The following is a 22,279-nucleotide window of genomic DNA, read 5'->3' as shown; positions in this document are numbered from 1 at the left end:
AACAGTGGCCAGCTGGTTAGCACACTATTTGCCCAGGAATATTATCAGGACCAGCAGCAATACCTAGTATTGACTTTCCGCAAGACTTTCTGAACAGCAGTTGTATCAAACCTGAGTGCCTGCTCATCAGGGAGGGGAATAGCCTTCCTTGCTGGAACATTGTTTGTGGCCTCAAACCATCCAGAAAACATATTTAGCTTGTTTAGAGAATCCGTGTCACCCTTACATGTCAGGGAAACTGCCTTATAGCAAATACCTTGCCACATATGTTTCAGGTCCATAGGATCTTGAAAGAAGTTCTGTACTTTCTGACTATAGGCCCGCTTTGCTGTTTTTGTGACAAGTCTCAAATCAGCTCTTGCTATTCTAAGTGTTGCCACATTGCCTGATTTGAAAGCAGTTTCTCACTTTCAACATCACACTGATCTCCTGAGACATCCAAGATTTCTCCTTGCTTGTATGACAAAAGTCTTAAGAACATTGGCATCCTCATATATTTTTGCATATAAGCAGACACAATAGAAGCATATTCATTCACATCAGTATGTTGCCCATTCGTTGCAGCCTCTTTAAATACGTTCTAATTAAATATGTTCCAATTAATCTTGTAGAGCTTCTATAGTTCCTGCTAGCCACACTCTCACTTGTTTTCTAATTGGTCTCTCTCTAATTAATAAAAACTTATATGCTGGCATAAGCATCACAGAGAGATGATCTGAAGAGCCAAAATGAAGATGGGGGCAGCCTTAAATGCTTTCTCAATGTTAGAGTAAGCGAAGTCCAGGATGTTCCCACCCCCAGTGGCAAAGTCCACATATTGATGGAAGTTAGGGAGAGTTGCTTTCAAGTTAGTATGATTGAAATCTCCTACCACAAGGAAAAACTCCTCCAAGTGGATAGTTTCCAAGTCATTGATAGTGCTATAAAGAATACTCAAGGCTTCATTCTTGTTGACACTGGGGGGAATAGTGATAGTCTGATACCCAATAAAAATGTGTTGTGATTCTTTTTTAACCAGTATAATATACAAAAGAACTTTTTTTTCACATATAAACACATCTCCCATTTGCATTCTGAAGTGGTACAATTCAGGAGCATGTATATTTTCTGAATGGCCATCACCTTGTCACAATAAGCATGTTGCTTTCCTCATAGATATGCCTATTTGTCTTCATGGATTCATTATAAAAATATTCTGCCATATGGACTGTACAAATGGAGCTGACTGTTATAAGGCACTTAACTTGCTGTCTGCAACTGAGATAAAAACTACCATGTCTGATTTTCCCCAGATGAATAGCGTAAGTAATTGTATAACAAAACAAGTTTACCTCCAAGCTTGTGGACAACTTTCAACGTTCACAGATACCACAACTCTTACATTCACTGGTAGTGGATCAATCAGCCACTTCATATGCTTTTCAGCTTGCTGGGAGACATAAGGTTAATTTAAAATTCAAAATGCTGTAATATTTTTCTCATTGAAAAGTATCCTTTACATTGTATTTTTTCTTTCAGTTGCCTACATAAAATAGAACTGCATACATACACAGCATAAAATTATGTGTCTGATGTTACATAAATTATCTCCAGAAAAAAGGACCCTTTCCTGGCCTCTCTATGGGATTTCATTTTAGCTTAGGATGTTGCAGGCAATGTTTTGATTGTTAAACATGTTTTATATTATAATTTAAGTTTATGTGATTATTATATTGCTGGGACTGTTTAATTGTATATATAAAATAAATCATAGCTTAGCATATGTGAATCCAGTCATTAGGAACAAGGAACAATATTCTGTCCCAGTTCTATTCAGGTTTCTTATTTTCATGTATATGCAGTTACAAATGTGAATGCATTTTCTCTGTATGTCTCTGGTGCATTGTGCAAAAAAAAAAATCATCTTGTTAAAGTAGTAAAAAATAATCTAAGCAATTCTAAATCCATTTTTCAGTAAAAGCGGAAGTCAAAGAATACTATACCTGTATCTGATCAACTGAATCAATAATTATTATAATGCTGCCTTGTTGGCGAGCAGAAAGTTTCTCTAACCAACGAGGAAATTCTTCTAATAATTTAGCTGGTTCCAATGAAGTAGGTGAAACTGACCAGGTATTTTGCATAAGCTGTGAAAAGATAACAGAAACAAAAATGCTTCATCTAAATAATATTTTATCTAAAAATGAAACAAAGAAACAGATCTTTTTAGACTTCATAGAGTTGAAGTGGTTTTTATTTAAGAAAAAGATTAGAAAAAAACTTGTGGCTACTTCATCCTATCATCTTTCTGTCCAAAGTCTGGAATAAGAAATTAATAATAAATTAACAACTTCTAACTCCAGATTTAGCTTATATGCTACCTCATAGTTTAAGTAGGCCAAGAACAAAACTAAACTGGAGTTAAGTGTTCTGTAATTTAGTTAGCACACTGATTCTGTCAAGTATTTGCAAGCCATTGGCACATGTATCATATAGACACCAGTGGAGGCAGAGAGTGTCTCCACCCCTATATGGAAAGGAGGGGCTTACCCTGAGTATAAAACCCCCTCCAACCTTTTCCACCTTGCTCTCTCTTCTTGCGTTTGTCCCTCATGAGACTTGATCTCTGTTGTACATAGTTAATATGCTTTATTATATGAATAAATACATTTAAGACATTTATTCGTGCATCTGCCTCTGAACTCTTCTATGCTCCTGGGTGTTTCTACAATCCCAATTCCACAGATTCTAACCACAAAAATCACTCAGCATGTTATATATTTTCCTTTTCCTCAACCTAATGACAGACCCAATGTCGCTTTGTTGCAGCATAGGTACATCTGCACAATATACTACTCTGAAACTATAACATAGAATAATAGTACTGAGACATTATTAATATTATTAAGACCTTATAAAAGAAACAATGTCAAATATTACAAATTATGTACAAATCAGAATGTACAACTGTTAGGCCTTTGAAAGAGACAGTTATACTCTCACAGAATGGTTATATGAAATTCTAAAGTGCCTTCTAGCCAAAGAAAGCTTGACCCTTAGAAACTATAAAGACAAGGAATTTGAATTTTTTTTCATTATCACAAGCAAATAAACTAAGAGAAGCTAATGCACTAGCAGAACAGCTGCCAATTGAGAAACATAAACTATGCTTGCCTAAAGCCAGAAACTTAGGAAATATGGCCTACTTTTATTCCTTAGCCAGATAGCTAGAAAAGACAGCAGAATACGTTTCTTATTGTCGATACTTTATAAAGGGAGATTTTTTTGCTTTTGCAAATTTGATACTAAGGTCAAATAAAAATAAAATTTAACCTTGAAATTATTACACTCCAACAACTTATGGATTTGTAAATACCCAAAAAATTGAGTTTCTGCAGTCACAGAATCTATATTTTAATTTAACAAGACGTTTAAATCAAAATGGACTTGACACAATTTACTATGCCTATAATCTTACTTGATAATTTATACTGTGTTAACTACAGTATAGTTATAGTCAATATTAATGCTTATTTTAGAGCTTAATTTTGATTTTTAGACTATAAAATATTGTAATATGTTCAAATTAATAATCAACTAATCTTATACTGAAACATTTAATTTCTATGACATTTTTAGATCCCAAGTTTATCAATTTGTCTTATTTTATCCCTTTTTCTAGTTTCTTTTTTATATTTATATATTTTTTGAAAACATCAAATAAAAGTATAAAAAAGAAATTTAAGCATAATATAGTGAAATAGAATTCTCATTTTATTACATGAAAAAGTATTCTGGTTCCCATATGCTGATACACAGTAAAATATACCTACCTTTAAAGTGAGACGTTTGAGAATCAGTGTAGGCTCCGAACTGCTTGACATTGGTTTCCCAACAAAATGATAGAGAATGAGTGCATTTGGAGAATGCTTCTGCTGTAACTGAATCCTAATAAGAAAAAAATATTCTTGTCAACTCAAATACTACAAACAGTTCTACCAAAATATGGAGATTATGTTGTTACACTGGAAAGTTTTTTTTTATATGGCTATATTTAATTTTTTAAACATTGAACTATCAACTAGATATTAATGATTGTTTCAAAAAAATTGAAAAGAAAGTATCTTGATCCTTGCATTAAGGATCATTAATTTAGAGTCAACATACTACCATAACTGGCAGGAGCTCTCCAGGAACTCATAAGTTTTTTCCAGACTTGTCTTGAGATATTAGGAACTGAATATGATACCTTCTGTATCAACTCATTTTGCCAATGAACTGCCATTCTTTTCCCAAGGTTTAAACTTCTGTACTGCAGTTTCTTTGGCATTTGGTCTTAGACTAGAAATCTGAATGGTTTCATCAATAACAGTTTAAATTCTAGATAAAGTTAAGATAAATAAACAAACAGTCCTTAGAATGTAAATGGTGGTAGATATATATATATATACATTTTAAACTTTAAATATCTGTATGGGTATACCTTATACAGATTACAGTGACACTAAAGAAATTGGGCGCTGGTCCTACCTAAATGCTGATTCTCTCTCCTGGTGCGGAGTGGTTCAGGAACGGGTTCATACAGTCTAATCTGCCTGGAGACTGAGTCATAATTTTGTGGCCACGCCTCCACATCTCTCCATCAGGTCCCAGTTTTCGGCAATGAAAGACCTGAAAGAGAATCTGGACCAGAGCATTAGTGAGTCCCGGCTCCAGGCTCAGGCAATTAAGGGTGGGGCTGAACCACTCCGCACTAGGTGGGGCTGAACCACTCCGCACTCCGCACCCCTTCTCCTGGTCTGCTGCGGAGTGGTTCAGGAATGGGACTTACCCAAGCCTGCTGATCTATGGGCAGGAATCTGAAGGATCTGGAGCACTCCCGGCTAAATGAACCTGTTGAAAGACCCTCCTCCTGAAGGACACCTCTGCAGAGGCGAAGACGTCCAGTTTATAATGCCTGATGAAAGGCGAAGGAGTGGCCCAAGTAATCACCCTGCGAATTTCCTCTAGGGAGGCCCAAGCAGCAGTGGTTGCTGTGCTACGAGTGGAATGCGCAGCGATAGTGTCAGTGCGTTGGTCTCATATGCTCGGGCAATGCACGCCCTGATCCAGTGATCTACAGTGGAAGAGGACACTTTGGTACCGAGCAAAGTAGGCTGGAATGAAACGAATAGAGCCTTGGTCTTCCTGGAGGGCACAGTGCGGGAGATGTATACCTTAAGGGCTTGCCGCACATCCAAGGTATGCCATTTCTTTTCCAAGGCATGAGAAGGCCTAGGGCAGAAGTTAGGCAAGATGACCTCCTGGGTCCTATGGAACCAGGAGTTAACCCTGGGAATGGAAGAGGGATCTAGCCATAAGATTACCTTGTCCGGGTGGAAGATACGAAGGTCGGTCCTCACTGAGAGGGCCGCAAGTTCAGATATGCGCCATGCAGATGTGATAGCCACCAGGAAGACGACTTTAAGGGTGAGATGGCGTAGACTCGCCATTCTCAGAGGCTTGGTGGGAGGCTCCGTGAGTGCCCGCAATACCTTAGGTAAATCCCAAGTGGGATAACGGTGTACAACCAGGGGTCGGAGATTACTGGCGCCCCGGAGGAACCTAAGGATGGTGAGGTAAAGGGCGAGGGATTCCCCTTCCCTACCCGACAGGACTGTGGAGAGGACAGCCACGTGCCGTCTGATGGTGTTGTGAGCTAGTCCATTGTCAAGGCCATCCTGAAGAAACTCCAGCACCTGTGGAACAGAAGCTGAAACAGGATTAATGCCGTGCGCGGAGCATCAGATACAAAGTATCTGCCAGGTGTGGTTGTAGATCCAGATGGTGGACTGCTTCCTGTCTGCTTGAATTGTCCGAATGACTCTTTTGGAGAAGACCTCCCGCCTCAGGAGGACCCCTTCAAGTGCCAGATGATCAGTTGGAGCCATTGCAGCTCCGGATGGAGTAGGATCCCCTGGCTGAGAGAGATCCGTGAGGGAATCCTCCAAGGTGGCGAGATGGAGAGCGTGACAATGTTTGCGAACCACGGCCTCCGGGGCCAATGAGGAGCCACTAGGATCACCTCTGCCCCTTCTGAGATAATTTTGTGGATCACAGCAGGAATCAGGGGCAGGGGTGGGAAGGTGTAGAGCAGGCCGGGAGGCCAGTCGCAACGGAACCCATTGGTCCACTCTGCCTCCTGGGTCGGAAACCTCATGATGTAGCGAGGAAGATGTGCATTGAGGTGAGAAGTGAACAAGTCTACGAGTGGCTGGCCGAAGCGGGTGCAGATGTCCTGGAAGAGATCGGGGTGGAGACGCCATTCGAAGCTGTCCACCATGGTCCTGCTCAGGAAGTCCACCTGCGTGTTGGACTCGGCAGCAATGTGGTATGCCTTCATGGAAAGAACATTTGCTTCTGCCGATCTCCCGAGATGGAGGGCTTCCTATATGAGCTGTCTTGACCAGGTGCCACCCTGGCGGTTGACGTGAGCTTTTGCCGTGGTATTGTCCGTCAGAACGAGGACATGTTGGCCTTGTACAAGGCGGTGAAAGTGTCGCAGGGCCAGGTGAATTGCCCGTAGCTCCAACCAATTGATATTGTGGACAAGGTCCTGGGGAGACCAGCGACCTTGTGCCACATGGTCGAGGTGAGCTCCCCATCCGTAGAGGCTGGCGTCCGACGTGATGGTGATCCTCCGAGGCTCCTTGAAGATTGTCCCCTTGTCGAGGGTGGGAGCCATCCACCAGTGAAGGGAATGACGGACTGTCAGAACTGTCAGAACTGGAGTCTGGGAGCTGGATACCCAGGCCCGTTGGAACGGAAGGAGGAACCACTGAAGGCTGCGCAGGTGAAGGGAATGATTTGGAGGCACACCACCATCTTCCCTAGTAACAATGTCACCAAGGGAAACCTGGTGTTCCGATGAATGAGGGCCACCTTCCTGTCTTGGGAAAGGGAGACCTCTCCCGTTCTGGTGTTTATGAGGGCGCCTAGATCGGTTAGGGTGGTCACGGGATCTAGATGGCTTTCTGGAAGATTGACTAGAAAGCCGTGGTTTCCCAAGGTCTGAAGAGTCAATTGCAGATCCTCCTGAGCCCTCTGAAGGGAGAAGGTCTGTACTAGGATATCGTCTAAGTATGCCTGAAGCCGCACCGGTACTAACCATAGGTGGGCAATCAGGACAGCTAGGATTTTGGTGAAACAGTGGGGTGCCGATGCCAGCCCGAATGGCAAGGCACGGTATTGCAGATGGCGACCCGCATAGCTGAATCTGAGATACTGCCGATGCGCGTGGGCAATCGGAATGTAGAGATAAGCCTCGGAGAAGTCGATTGAGACCAAGAAGTCCCCCAGGCGGATTCCCTCAAGGATGGATTTGAGGGAACACATCTTGAACCTCCTGTAGACCAAGTGGGCATTGAGGTTCTTTAGGTTGAGGATCGCTCTCCAGCTCCCCGAACGCTTTGGTACCACAAAGAGGATGGAATAGTATCTGTCTCCTTTGATCTGATGGAATGGCCTCTATGGCCCTGATGGTCAGGAGGTTCCAGATGGCATCCTCCATGAGTGTTCGCTTGGTGAAATCGCGGGAGACAGGGCATGGCACGAAGTGGTTTGGAGAGCTGGACAGGAACTCCAGACGGAGACCTAATTTGATGGTACTGAGGACCCAGGAGTCTGTGGTTGTTATCGCCCACTGGTCTGCAAAGAGGCTCAAGCGACCTCCTATGGGGGAAGCGGAAGAGTCATTTCTGTTTGTGGAACTGCTGGCCGCCAGTTCCGCGAAAGGGCCATCTCTGGAGTCCGCTCTGCCATCCCCTGTAACGAAATGGCTGCTGGTCTTGCTGTTGGAATTGCCCTTGCTGATATGAACACTGTTGGGACTGTCCGTCTTGCGAATTAAAATGGACAGATTGCCTGCGGGAATATGGAGTGGCCCGTCTGTCTGCCCTTCTGGTTACAGAAGATAAGACCTTGCGTCTGTCCTTGTCCTCTACTAGAAGAGGATCAAGGACTGCTCCAAATAATTTGGTCCCCGTGTAGGGGGCTGAGGCCAGCCGCCACTTGACCCTGAGATCTGCTGACCAGAATTTGAGCCATAAGAAGCTCCTGGAAGTAATGGAGGAAGCTAAGGCCCTAGAGTTGTATTTTGCAGTATTGAGAGTAGTGTCCGCAGAAAATGAGTGGCGGCAAGGATCTTATTAATATCTTGGTGGATTCGGGCCTCGGAAGGAGGCAATCAGGATTGAAGTTGTTGCAGCCCTAAAATGGTGGAGCGATTGAAGAAGGATGCTGCAGTGGCTGCATTAATGGCACAGGCGGCTGCCTGGTGAGTCTTCCTGAAAGCTAATTCAATTTTTTTATCCTCTGGTCTTAGGTTTTCAGAGGGGTCTCCTGCCGTGAATGGTGAAGGGGATAACAAGGCTGCAATAGGAGCGTCCACTGGAGAGACATGCAGAAGTTGGCTGAAGGTAGGTGCCATGTAAAATTTTTTGTCAGAACCACTGCGAGTAGGGAGGGAGGTGGGAGTGGTCCATTGATTCTGGACAACGTCCGCAAAGAGTTTGGGGGCTGGAATAAACAATTGTTTTGAGACCGGCTCTGAGAATACCCCATGTCCCTTTCCAGGGGGGAGCCTGCTCAGTGGTTCCCTCCTCTTGTAGGCCGGCTGTGACTGTCGCCTTGTGTAACAAGGACTTGAAGAACCCAGACAGAAAAAGCCCTGTAAAGGCCGGTGTATCTGCAAGAACATCTTCCACATCATCAGAGAGGTCAGGGTCTCTCTGAGCCTCCTCCCCTGACACCAGATCTACACTGCTCTCCGAGAGAGCGAGGGAGTGATGAGAGGGTTCTGTTAAACTAGCCTGAGGTGATGTGTGGGCCTGTCTGCTAAGGTAGTATGAAACCAGAGAGGTAGAGTGGATGGAATGCCTGAAGAAATGCCTGTAGAAATTGCTCTGGAAATTAGTAAATGGAAGTTCTCTGGTAAATCAGCCAGATGAACATCCTCAGACTCTGGAACATTGCCAGCCCTGGATTTCTCATGTTGGGAAGAACATGCAAAAGGGTGGCGCGTTTTGGATTGGTTCCGGTCAGGGGCTTGCTCCTGTGGAGTTGAAATAATAGGACCTGGAGAAAGACCTCCAGAAGCTTCCTGGGGAGAAGTCTGGGGCGAGGGTTGGCTTAACTCCTGATGAATTGGAAGGGAAACACACTGGTCACTAGACCTTGACAGGGTTTCCAATTGAGCTTGCCTTTTTTCTGCAAGAGAAAATTGCTTTTCCATGTCTGCGCTCCATGTCTTTTAACTCAGCACTGGAGTGCTGAAAGGCCTTGCGGCCATACTTAGATTTGCATGAGGCTTTCCTATGCGTGGATGCTTCCACAGTGTCTTGAGAGTTGTCTGCCATGAATGCTCAGGGAGATATCTTGAAGGCAGGAAGGATGGTGGTCGCTTTGGAGCCCCAAATTGACCAGCTCACACCAGACAAAGGCAAGGTCTGTCACTGAGTGGCTTACCCAGGGCAAACCTGGGTGGTGCCAGCTCCTAGCCTTCCCCTCCCCCCCTTGTAAGGGCCCTTGAAAAATGGCAATACTTGCCAAGTTGCAGCCAGAGGCTGATTGGTGCTCCCAAGAGAAGACCGCCCTCATGCTGAACAACATTCCCACCAAGGTAAAATGTCAGGAATGGTCACAAGGATAGCTGGTTGTAAGATCTTGAAAACCTAGATGGAGAAGAGTCTGTGATCAAGTAACAAATGTGTAATATACAGAACCTGGCTAACTCTCTGCAAAAGAACTCTGTGAAACAAGTGGAGGGGAGAGGGAAGGCAAAATCTTATGACAAAGCACACTACGTATAATATAAATGTTATAGGTGTAGTGATTCATTAATACTATGCCAACTGATCTAGTATGTTATATCTGTGTTATGAAGTGACTAGTAAAGCAGGATTTAAAGGAAATCTGGAATGAATGCATGAATGCCTATCTGAACATACAGTACATATACAGCTTGGTATTTGTTGAAGGAGGGAAACATTTTTTTAAAATGTACTTTTTCTAGAAATATAGTTTTTAAAAAATATATATCTATAATACCATTTTGATAAAAGGAGAGATTTTCCAGAGCCTGGGTCTCCAGTTACAAGGAGGGGTGGAATTGGTGCAGGGGCTGCCACCAAATCGTTCAGACTTTCATAATACTGTAAATGAAACAACACAGTATAATAAATAATTGTTGAGTTAGGTCCAAACATTTACATTCACTTGATTATAAAGCTGTGTTAATCCAAAGATTAGTCTTTTCCATATTAATTTATATGCATATAAAATATTGGCATTGGCTTAGTTTGTACATAAAGGACCTTGCTAATTAAAGAATTATGACTAGAAGGAGCTAGGAAGAGACTTCTCTGGTGTTACCCGTGTCTTTTGGAGCATTCTTCCCCTAACAGCTGAAGCTGCTTGGCTTTTCAAAAATATCTGCATTCTTGTTTGGATCATAGAGAAAAGCAAGCAGCTGTGAGGCTTGTTAGAACCTATACACCCTCCCACCTTTTAATTAACTTTTAATGTCAAATTTTAACTAACTTTGTCTCTCCTTTACATTTTTACATTCAGATTTTTTGTTTTTTATTGACTTTTAATTACATTTTATTTGTACACTACCCAGATTCCCTCTGTGAGGATATGGGAAATTTCTAAATGTGATAAATGAAATAAAAAAGCTAAAACAGAATTTATTAACCATAATGATAATTGAACATTATCATAATCCTGATTCATATTTGATCAATTACAATCCTCACTGATTTGAACAGCATGAACAACTGAAGGATGGTACAATTTAGTGTGCGTGGGTTACCAAATCAATTATGTTTTAGAGTACTTTGAGACAAGACTTTTATTTTCTAATACCTTGATCTTAATTCACTGAATTTTACAAAATGAAGTTGCAACTCTCTCATTCTTTTCTGACACTTCGGCCATATTTTTTTCATTCCAGGAATAATATATTAAGGAAAAAATAGTTATGCAGTGCAAGAGTATACGCAAACGATCTAATTTGAAGGTTACTTTTGTTTTTATAAAAATATGGGGGTTCTATAAAAATAGGCCATTGGTATCCAAACAGGTAATTAACATTTAGATCACCTTTATGGGTTATAGCTATAGGCTATGTGATTTGTTGCTTTTGATTTAGTATTTTCACACAATACAGCAATGATGTAATAGTTTGTTCTTTCTGCTCAGCCTCACCATTATGCAAGCACGGTAATGGCCTTGTGTAGGTGGTTCATAAGAATGGCTTTGTCCTGCACATATTTGAAGAATTCTCTCTTTGATTTTTTTTCATTTCTTAAGTATGATTTTTGTCTTTGTTTGATTGCTTACAAAAATGTTCTTGCCTTTGCCTAGATATATATGGCCTATCACATATGAAATAACAAAAGCTTTTGTCTTTGAAGTACAAAATGATTTTTCTCAGAAGGTCTGGAGGTAAGCACAGTGCTATATAGTTGATATACTTCAGGAATTTTAATTTTATTTTTAACTCTACTTATAAATATTAGGTTGGACTGTATTCTTCTTATTTTTATATGAATCTTTTTTATACCATTGATCACTTGTTCTATGAAAAAAACCCTAAAAGATATATAATAAAACTTTTGAGTTTTATTGATGATACATGATACTATGATATAATCACAGTATGTTCTTTGAGAATGGAAAATCGAATAGTAACTGCAGAATTGGGGAGAGATGGCTTGGTTTGAGAAAGAGCTAAGAGTAGATCATTAGTTGAATATCAACAAACATGCTAGACCAATGCAGTTATAATATACATTAAAAGATATATATGCAAATATGAAAGGTAATAGTTCCATTGTATTCAATGCTGACCAAGCTGAACACACATTTTCATTTATTCATTTAAAAAATCTATACAGCTGCCCAACCTGAACCCCAAGTAGCCTACAAAATAAATATATACACAAAACAGATTAAAATTGTTCCATTAAAATAAATACGAATTCTTAATAGATTGATAGGAACTCAGAATTATTAGATGTGTGTTATTACAGATAATGTGTATTATTACAGCTCTCCAGATACCGAATTACTTGGAATAATAAGTTCAGTTCTGGACTTTAAAAGGGACATAGAGAAACTGAAGTGAGGTCAAAGAAGAGTTACCAGTGCGTAAGCAATAGTTAAATATACAATGTAAAACAGAACATTAATATGAAGTATTATAGCAACATAAAAATATTTAAATGCTGTCATATTCAAGTGGAGACAGATATATTATCTGTTAAAATAAGCCCAAGTCAAGGACTAACAGATTGATATTAAAAGAAGATATTCAATTTGAATACTAGGAAAAATGTTCCAATGTTAAGGGCTCTTAAGCAACTGAACAGCCTACAGCAAAAATAGCACGAGAAGTTTGCCAATAGGGAGTGGTATTCTTGCACTGAGTGGGGGACTAGACTGTGTGATCTCTTCCAATTAATAAATTTTATGTTGAAACTATTATGAAAATCTGTCAACTATTTTGTCACCCTTAAATTGGGGATAAACTATGATAATGGATACAATTTTCTACTTAAGTTTCAATAAATTTACTTTATTTTATCATTACTTGATGAAGAGAAAGAAGGATTTATCCAGGATTATGAATACAAAGAAGTTTAATCATATGACAGTGTGATGTGCAAACCTACTGTTTATAAGCTAGCATTCTGTGCAAATCAGGTAACTGAGTTGTCAGCCAAGGAAACTTTAATTTAAAAATTCTGGCTTTGTCTTACACATGAAATTCACTACAGAATATAAGCTCGTTTTCCCTGCAAGTGGAAGATTAATGACAAATCAAGAAATCCTCTACAGCTAATAGCTTAAATTCAATACTACCAGTTTAAACCAACTTCATATAAATGCATAAGAATATTGCATCAGTACATTCTAAATACTAACCATAGCATCAAATCGCATAAAACACTAATGTATTATTTATTAGCTTGAGTTCTCCATTTTGGAATCATTATTATCCTCAATTGTCTATTTAAGAAAATGTATATGGCCACCCAACTCACTCTCAGTGACTGTGGGCAGTTTACAAAGATAAAATTCTAATAAATAACAATAAAAAGGAATAACCCTCCACCTCATGGTGACAACAGTAAATAAAATAAGCCACTTGACGGGCTACATCCCACTCTGGGTTTCCCAGGCCCATTGGCAAAATCCTGTCTTCAGGATCTTGTGAGTTTCAAAATGGGGAAAAAACTTATTTCTGCGGGAATGATGTTCCACAGAGTGGGAGCCACCAAGGAGAAGGCCTTCTTCTTGGCCCACTAGATTTAAATATAGTCTTCAACTTACAATCACAATTGAGCCCAAAATTTGTTGCTTAATGAGACAGTTATTAAGTGAGTTTTGCCCCACATTACAACCTTTCTTGCCACATTTGTTAAGTGAATCACTGGAGCTGTTAAGTTAACAATATGGTTAAGTGAATCTGGTTTCCCCATTGACTTTGCTTGTCAAAAGATTAGAAAAGGTGATCACATGATCCTGGGACACACAGTTGTCATAAATATGAGTTAGCTGCCAAGCGTCTAAATTTTGATCACATGACCATTGAGATGCTACAACGGTCATATGAAAAACGGTCATAAATCCATTTTTTTCATGCTGTTGTAACTTAGAATAATCGTTAAATGAATTGTTGTAATCCAGGACTACCCATATACATTCAAGTATCTTTGCAACCTTAATCATCCTTCATACTATACCTATCTTACATTGTGTCAATAACTTACAAAGAGAACAGATCTATAGAAACCAAGAAACTCACATTTTCTGTATATGGAGTTACTGTCCCCATATAAAATGATTTTCTGTAAAGCTCATTGTCATTGTGCTTGAAAGAGAACAGTAGATAGTTACAATATGACATCATACTAAGAAATTCAGTTCAATTTAAATCCCAAAAATCAATGGGGCTTCAAGTCCCTTAATTTGGTATCAGATAATTTCATTTTAGTGGAAAATATTTTATTATAAGCATGCTTAAATTTGTTAACTTGCTAAAAATGTATATTGTCTAAAAAAGTCAAGGTAACCAAGGATTTGTCAAATTGATGGCTTCTTCATGGTGGCTCCAGGGTGAATAAAAATCGATGATTTTTTTTTAAAAAAAATCAAAAAAATTGGCTTTTATTTTTATCAAATTTATTTTAATAAAATGCGTTTGGAGTAAAAACCTATCTAAAGATAGTTTTCTCCATGGCATAGGGCCTAGCTATCTGCGAGACCGTCTGCTGCTACCGACGACCTCCCATCGACCCATGCGCTCCCACAGAGAGGGCCTCCTCAGGGTGCCATCAGCCAAACAATGTAGGCTGGTGACCCCCCAGGGGAAGGGCCTTCTCGGTGGGGGCTCCCACCCTCTGGAATCAGTTGCCCCCGGAGATAAGGAGAATCCATGACCTCAATGCCTTCCGTCGTTCCCTTAAAACCCATCTTTTCCAGCAAGCCAGGTTGGCTTAAGAAAAATTTTTTAAATTCTTTTAATCAGTCTGTGATTTCTTAACTTTCGGGCCAAAATTTATATATATTTTTAAATGTTTTTTAATATTTGTATTCTATGTTTTTTTATTTTGGCTGTACACCGCCCTGAGTCCTCAGGGAGAAGGGTGGTATATAAATTGGAAATTAAATTAAATTAAATTAAATTAAATTAAATTAAATTCTATTTAAGATACGTTAATAATTTATTTTATTCAGCATGAAATGGAGCTTAGTTATATAGCATGAGGCTGTATATTCTGCAATATTTACATTTTTGGTAAACTCATTCAATGAACCCAAGCTTTGCAAGCTGAGATAACATGCACTGCATTGATGCATTCACACAATTTCACAGTAACCATGAGATAAATCATAAAAAAGTTCAGGAATATTCCTTTATCCCATTGTTTTGCAAATCTATGTACACTACAAACTATATGATTCTTTGAAGAGAAATTCATCTCTACCACCAGGCTCTAAGTGTGAGGAGGAAGGGCAAGCAGTAAAAATGAAAGTGAAATCTTCTAAGCAGCTTATAAATATAATATTAAAGAGCACCTGTCATTTCAGATCCATCATGGCAGTGCCTGTTAGTGAGCATCCACTCACCTAATGCCTGCCAGGTCCCTCACCTTGTTGTGTCACTGCCACATCACCAGCCATCTCATTAAAGTGGATGGGACTGTCAGTGAGTCAACAGCGGGTCAGAGGAGCCGCTGCAGGACAGAGATGACAGCTGCTCTTTAAAAATTATGATTTAAATCAAGTTGATTTAAATCGAGCCTTTTTACTAGTTATTTAAATCGTGATTTAAATTGTGATTTAAATTGACTTGATCAAATCCCCCTGCCAAATAAACAAAAGGAAGATACACTAATAAATTAATATTATGCAGCTGCTGCCCTTTTCAACTGTGGTCCATAAATACAAATTGTGCTAATACCAGTGTGCTTTTTATTCTAGAAAGTTTCAGCACAGAAGCTTAAAATTCCATCTGCATAATCTACTGCTGCCCAATGAAATATTTTGCATTATCTCAGTAGTCATATGCTAACAAATAAACTAGAATTACACCATGGCAGTTTATTTCCAAAAAGAAAAACAGGAACCACATCCACAAATTTTTAATACAGAATTATTAGCATCAGTTTCCAAACCAACCCTGTCATCTAAGACTTGAAAGATTATTCTCAAATCTTTTTTTTCTGTATTTTCAACAATGAAAAAGAAAAAAACCCACAAACATTTTATGCATTTCTTTCTTGGAGAGGATATGAACTTACTTTGTCAAATCCTAGCTCACATGTTGAATTAGATGCCTGCTGGAAAGCCTCCATTTGTTCTTGTTCATCATGTGCATCCCATAGCACGTCTCCAAACAGTTCCTCTTCAGGAACTGAAGAGTCACCATTATCAGCCACATCTTTCTTTTCTATATGTGAAACTTCACAGACCAATATATCCTGTATGTGAATAGAAGCAAATCTTATGAAAGCATCATTATTCTTCTTTAAAAAGTTTCTAAAAAGACAATATTCCTCTCCAGCATGAAAAAAGGTATCTTCACAATTTGTTCACATATAAGACGACTATGAAACTTCCTTGGAGAAAAAAAGAATTTTTTGTAGACAATATTGTTTACTATATGGTACACTTGTTAGAAGAGGGAAGATGTTGCTTAGTGTGGAACTGTTGTTACCATCCATACAACCAAGTAGTTTTGTATCCTTACTGTATTCAATAGAACAAAAGCCAAAATTAACAAAGGATTACCTTAGCTGTCATCTTACACATTCCTGGAACAGAAAATTCTGTTAACACTATGCTAACTATGCTATCCCAGAAACTAAAGCATTAGGTTATAAATATTTTAAAACCTTCAGAAAAACCTGCATACTAAATGACATGTAGATAAACTACTTTCAAAATATTGACAGATACTCATTTTTTTGAAAGATAAGTATTGAAGTGATCTAGTCAAACATCAGATAGCATAAACTAGCCAATAAGCATTAGCGTAAGCTACTTTTTAGGATAATTATACTGATGTAGTGTTTGAATTTGCAAAAGCTTTCATGCTATTCATGCTTTATATGAATATTTAAAGTATTTTAGATGTAAAGTTCAAAGGTGTAATTAAATGTTCTGACTTATGAAAATAGAATCAAGAAATCTAAGTGGATGTGCTACAATTAAAAAAGAATTAGAACATTTATATGTTGCTTTTCCATCATCCACATAATCTTCAGGGCAAGAGACAATGGATAATACCTGCTTTATAATCTTTTCCACGTAACTATATACTTCATATGCTCCTTCCTCTAATCCTCCTGTGTGGTTGATGATCTTAGAGAGAAAAGAAATCATCATTAAAAGATTAGGTCACCTTATATCTGACAAGGTATAATAACAGAAAGTTTTATAAGGCTAGTTTTATATTCAACAAAATTTACATACTTTTGATGAAGGCCAGCTTCCCACAATTCTTAATAAAAGCATCAAATACCCAGATTCCATATAAAAAACCTGAATGAAACCTATGTTATAAATCAAAAAAATTATAGAGAAAAGAAGTTCAAGATACCTTTATTCTCTATATCAATGTACTTTTTTAAAAGCATAAATCTAAACATGATTAGTATATACCTGCTTATTAGATAATTGTACCACTATATTTCCCTTAATAAATATCCTCTAATGTAAGAATTTGATACTCTATAATGATGGACATTCAATTACGAATTATATCTTTAGCTTTCTAGAAGCATTTTACATTCAGTAGGAATAAAAGGGGTAATCTGGATTAAAATTTATATTAATTATTATATATTATGTTATATATATTATATTAATTATTATTATAATAATAAAAAAATTGAAATAATTTTTTTATAAAATGATGTATCATTGGTATTTGACCCCAGGTAGACTAGCGAAAATGTATAAAGAGATTGCTAATAAGTGCTGGAAATGTAGTCATAATCCAGGCTCATTTTATCAAAGATGTTGAAATTAACTGCTTTGATTAGAGATAATTAGAGAGACTTATAAGAGCCTGAAAACAGTTTGTAGTCTTTCTACGCGCTAAATATAACAACAGATGGTTAATAAAGAGATTTAAAGATTAGTGTAATGTTTATCTTAACTAAACATGAGAGCTTTTATTTCTTTCTTCTATGTATATATATATATATATATATATATATATATATATATATATATATATATATATATGTATATATATATATATATGTATATATATATATATATATGTATATGTTTTCTCAGGTTTTCGCGGGTGTTTGTATGTAGGTCTTTGGTTATTCGGGTCTTCTCCCACGTAAAATTGGAAGTGTCTTGGCGACGTTTCGACGAAGTCTCATTCGTCATCTTCAGGCTGGTGTTCTCGGCTTCGTGCTTCCAGGAGCAATGTGAGATTGCAGCTGTCTCTTCCTTTTAACTGCTAGTGGGGGTGTGAGCTGATTGGGTGGGAACTTGGCTGTGTTCTGATTGGGTGGAGGTGTGTTCTGATTGGTTAGGGGCTTGGCTGTGCTCTGATTGGATGGGGGGTTGGTTGTGCTCTGATTGGATGGGGGTGTGTTCTGTTTGGGTGGGGGCTTGGTTGTGCTCAGCTTAGTCTGAGTTGCAGAGGGATTTGAGCTGGTGAGCTGCGTTGTTGTTGTTTGGCTTCGTGTTTGTGGCCGTGCGAGCTCTTCATGGTGGGTGTCAGTCTGCTTCATGTATGGATTGGAGGGGTTTAAAGTGGCTAAGGATGCAGCTGCGGTCTGGCTTCTGGTCCTTGGTCATGGCTCATTATCAGTGTGGGTTTGAGTCTGCTTTCTGCGTGGATGTGCGTGGTGGTGACATCCTGTGTGGCTCTCGTGAGTGTGGGTCTGGTGTCATTCGTCGTGTTAGGGACTCGTTTGTCAATAAGGGCGGGTTTCCAAATGGCTGGTAGGCGGGAGGTATCGTCTCGTTTGTTCATGCTGTGTGGGCGTTTTTCTATCTCGATGGCTTCTCTGATTATTCTGTTGTTAAAGTGTTCAGTTTTGGCGATAGTTCTGGTCTTTTTAAAGTCAATATCATGTCCTGTGGCTTTAAGGTGTTGGACCAGGGAAGAAGTTGGTTCCTCTTTTCTGACTGAGTTCTTGTGTTCTTCTATGCGTGCACTTATTCATCTGTTGGTTTGTCTGATGTATGTGGTGGGGCAGGCAGTGCATGGGATTTCATATACTCCTTGATTTTCTAACTCAATTTTGTCTTTGGGGCTCCTTAGGATGGTGGATATTTTTCGGTTTGTGCAGAATGCTGTCTTGATGTTATGTTTGTGGAAGATTTTGCTTATTCTGTCTGTGGTGCCTTTTATGTATGGGAGGAGGGCTTTGCCGTTTTCTTGTTCTCTGTCTTGGATTTTAGTGGGGGTTTCTTTTTGGATTAGGTTGGTGATCTTATTTCTTTGGAATCCATTGGATGTTAGTACGTTAGTGAGAGTGTGTAGTTCAGTTTTTAGGTGTTGTTCGTCAGCTAAGCATTTTGTTCTGGAAATGAGTGTCTTGGCTACAGAGTTGATCTGGACAGGGTGGTGGTGTGAGAGTGCGTGCAGATAGCGGTTTGTGTGTGTTTTCTTCTGGTAGATAGTGTGTCCTAGGGAGCCATTGGATTTTCTGTAGACTAAGACATCCAGGAAGGGAAGTTGGTTGTTCGCTTCTGTTTCCATGGTGAACTGTATTTTGGGGTGTAGGCTGTTGAGGTGTGTGAGGAAGTTGTCCAGTTTTTCTTTCCCATGTGGCCAGATTATGAAGGTATCATCTACATATCTGAGCCAGAGTTTGGGTTTGTGATCAGATTTTTCTAGAGCTTGGGTTTCAAAGTATTCCATATAGAGGTTGGGAATGACAGGTGAGAGGGGTGATCCCATGGGTGCTCCTTCTATTTGTTTGTATTTCTGTCCATTATAGATGAAGTATGTGTTGGATAGGCAGTGGTTGGTCAGATCTAAGATGTGCTTGGGGGGGTTATATTTGTTTTGGATAACTGTCAAGGCTTCTTTGAGTGGTACTTGGGTGAAGAGGGATATGACATCGAAGCTCACGAGTAGGTCACTGGGCTGTAAGTTTTGTTGCTTTATGATGTCTATGAACTGGAATGAGTTTTTTACGTATGAGGTGATGGATTCTGCATAGATCTGCATACATATACATATGTATATGTATATATATTTGTAAAAGGGGAGAATTTATTCCTTTTTTTTGTACAGAAAAAATTCTGTTATGCTTTTGTTTGTGTGTGTGTCTGTGTGTGTGTGTGTGTGTGTTTGTTTTGTATTTTACCTTTTATGATACAATAAATAATCTACAAATCCTGTTAATACCATCTATTACAACTATATTACATAAACAAAGATACCAATCACGGTAAATGTTCCACTTTTATATATGTTTTGCCTTGTTACCTTTGCTTTATTCACAAAATGAACTTGCTCAATTAATTGCTGCACAGAATCTGAACTAACTTGACCATCTTCTAGTCGGTGGTAAATGAGCCGAGGTTTCCCTTCAGGGTTTTTCAAAAAGACTTCTTCACACTCATCCAGTAGATGCCTAAATTAGAAATCAGCATTCTTTTGCTATAATACTTCACTGCAGTAATCAGTATTAGCCCCAATATTGTATTTTTCTAAAAACTCCAATCAAAATGGTCAAACTTTATGAGTACAAATGTCATGCATTTTTAAAAACCAAGAGCAAAAATTTATCTGTTCTATAAGTAGCTACTACAAATTTTAATTTTACAAAGAATGAAGCTAAAAGGGTAGCCAGATCATTTAAAGTTCAACAGCAATTTATAACTTCAGTTTTAATGTAGAATTAATAAGATGGCAAGTACTGCTTTGGTTCTATGCCAAATATTTCTAAATGAAATGATTACGTCATTAAGCTACTTTTCTCTTTTAGAATGTATGAATAACAGAATAACAGAGTTGGAATAGACCTTGCAGATCTTCTAGTCTAACCCCCTGCTCAGGCAGAAAATCCTATATACCATTTCAAACAAATGGTTGCCCAATCTCTTCTGAGTAGAGTGCTGTGAAAACTAAAGTTCAGGAACCAGGAGATGAAGACATGAAAGTTCCTGCCATGCAGCTTCAGAACTGCATCATTGCAAAAAAAAAAAAAAAAGCCTGCATTTTGGAGGGTGTGTGTGTTGCAATTGCAGATACACTGCAGGTAAACTAAATATTTATCAGCTCAGTTGCCAAATACAAATGAAATGGAATACAGATTCCCTGTGTGGAAACTTATTTTGACAGGGTTTGCCTGCTGTTTTGAGTGCATGGTTAAGACTGAACCTGTCCAATCTTAATGCTCATTTTAGGAAATAGAGAACTATGTTCCAAGCAAATCTGTTCTGAAGTCAACTAAAACTTCATTTCTGATATGAACAACTTTGCTTGACTGTGGGGAAGCATCTCTTCTGTATTATTCATTACATTTTATTTTCATTCAATAATTTTTTAAGATAAATTTATTTTAAAATCACTTATTATAAACTACATTTGGTGTATTTTCTACATATAAAATCAACTAAATGCACTGATTAGAATATGCAAAGCATATGGCTGTTTTTAACATATTGAAATTATTACAATTTATAGAGTAACAGGTTGCATGTTTTCATTACTATAGATCTTGATACTCAGAAAAACTGCACTGACTTTTATCAGAAAATGTAAATAATTTATTAAGTATATTTAAAACTATGTTTTAATATGTATATTGAAATGTAATTCAATATATATATTGATATGTATATTGAAATATAATTCAATAATGTTCTCTTTTACCTGGATACCTTTCTTTAAAATATTCTTCTACTTTTCTTCCAAAAAACCCATTCAAAATTACTCTTTTTGTTTAATGTTTTTATTAGGGGTATTAACTCACCTTGGCAGATTTAAATGTAAAAATAAAATTGTTAGAGAACTTTTCTCAATTTCCCATTTCCTTACAGCATGTAGACAACTCTCATTTTCTACTGGAAAATAGACAACTTGAAAAAAATACTCCATCGTCTCACAATATTTCTGAAGTTTTGGAGAGTATTTCTGAAATTTAAGAAAAAATAAAACACAAACTGCTTCCCATATAAAGCTAAGCCATAAACTATAAAGCAAATTTGCATAGTTTACAATTCAGAAAACTGGATTTGCACATCATTATAAACTGAAGCTAAGTAAACTACATATATTTAGATAATGAACTGGGGTTAATATAAACTATAGCTAAAAATTAAACTTACTTTTGATCACAAATTAGTCCCCAAAATAGTAATATCATTGCATGATTAAACCTAATAATTCCTCTGGATCTAGGAAAAGTCCCTAATTTTTTCAGTCTGCTTATACCAAAATCTTGTAATTTAGTAGCAGCAGTTGATAATGATTTGTACATATCAAAAGCATCCACAAATAATGCCTTTAAGAAAAATAAAACCTCCCTAAATTCAAAAGCAAAATTCAAATTACAAAATAAAACATACCAATTATAACTAGAGAAATAAGCATTACTACCAAAACACAATAAAAACAATTTCAGACCAAATACTAAGAACAAACAGCCACATTTTCATTACATAAAGACACACCATAATAAACCCTAGATCTTTTTAGAAGAAAAATCCAGTATCTTAATCAAAAGATCTTGATACTTATATTCACCCAATGTAATCAGTT

General features: G+C 38.1%; 1 protein-coding gene across 2 annotated transcripts in view; it reads right to left on the bottom strand.

Annotated features, from left to right (window-relative positions):
- NPHP3 (nephrocystin 3) overlaps positions 1-22,279 on the bottom strand; it is a 105,423-nt gene that overhangs the window by 59,031 nt on the left and 24,113 nt on the right. For both annotated transcript variants that reach the window (XM_034404065.3, XM_034404066.3), the window contains 8 exons: positions 21,492-21,652; positions 20,000-20,147; positions 16,819-16,893; positions 15,831-16,010; positions 10,066-10,169; positions 3,813-3,927; positions 1,983-2,126; positions 1,332-1,429 (listed from right to left, as the gene is read on the bottom strand). In XM_034404065.3, coding sequence (XP_034259956.1) covers positions 1,332-1,429; positions 1,983-2,126; positions 3,813-3,927; positions 10,066-10,169; positions 15,831-16,010; positions 16,819-16,893; positions 20,000-20,147; positions 21,492-21,652 — 1,025 coding nt within the window. The remainder of the gene's footprint in view (positions 1-1,331; positions 1,430-1,982; positions 2,127-3,812; positions 3,928-10,065; positions 10,170-15,830; positions 16,011-16,818; positions 16,894-19,999; positions 20,148-21,491; positions 21,653-22,279) is intronic.

This window comes from Pantherophis guttatus, chromosome 4 (assembly GCF_059756535.1).
Source record: "Pantherophis guttatus breed Tessera chromosome 4, ASM5975653v1, whole genome shotgun sequence".
Lineage (NCBI taxonomy): Eukaryota > Metazoa > Chordata > Lepidosauria > Squamata > Colubridae > Pantherophis > Pantherophis guttatus.
The sequence above is the reverse complement of the archived record's forward strand: the minus strand, read 5'-3'. Positions and strand labels throughout refer to the sequence as shown.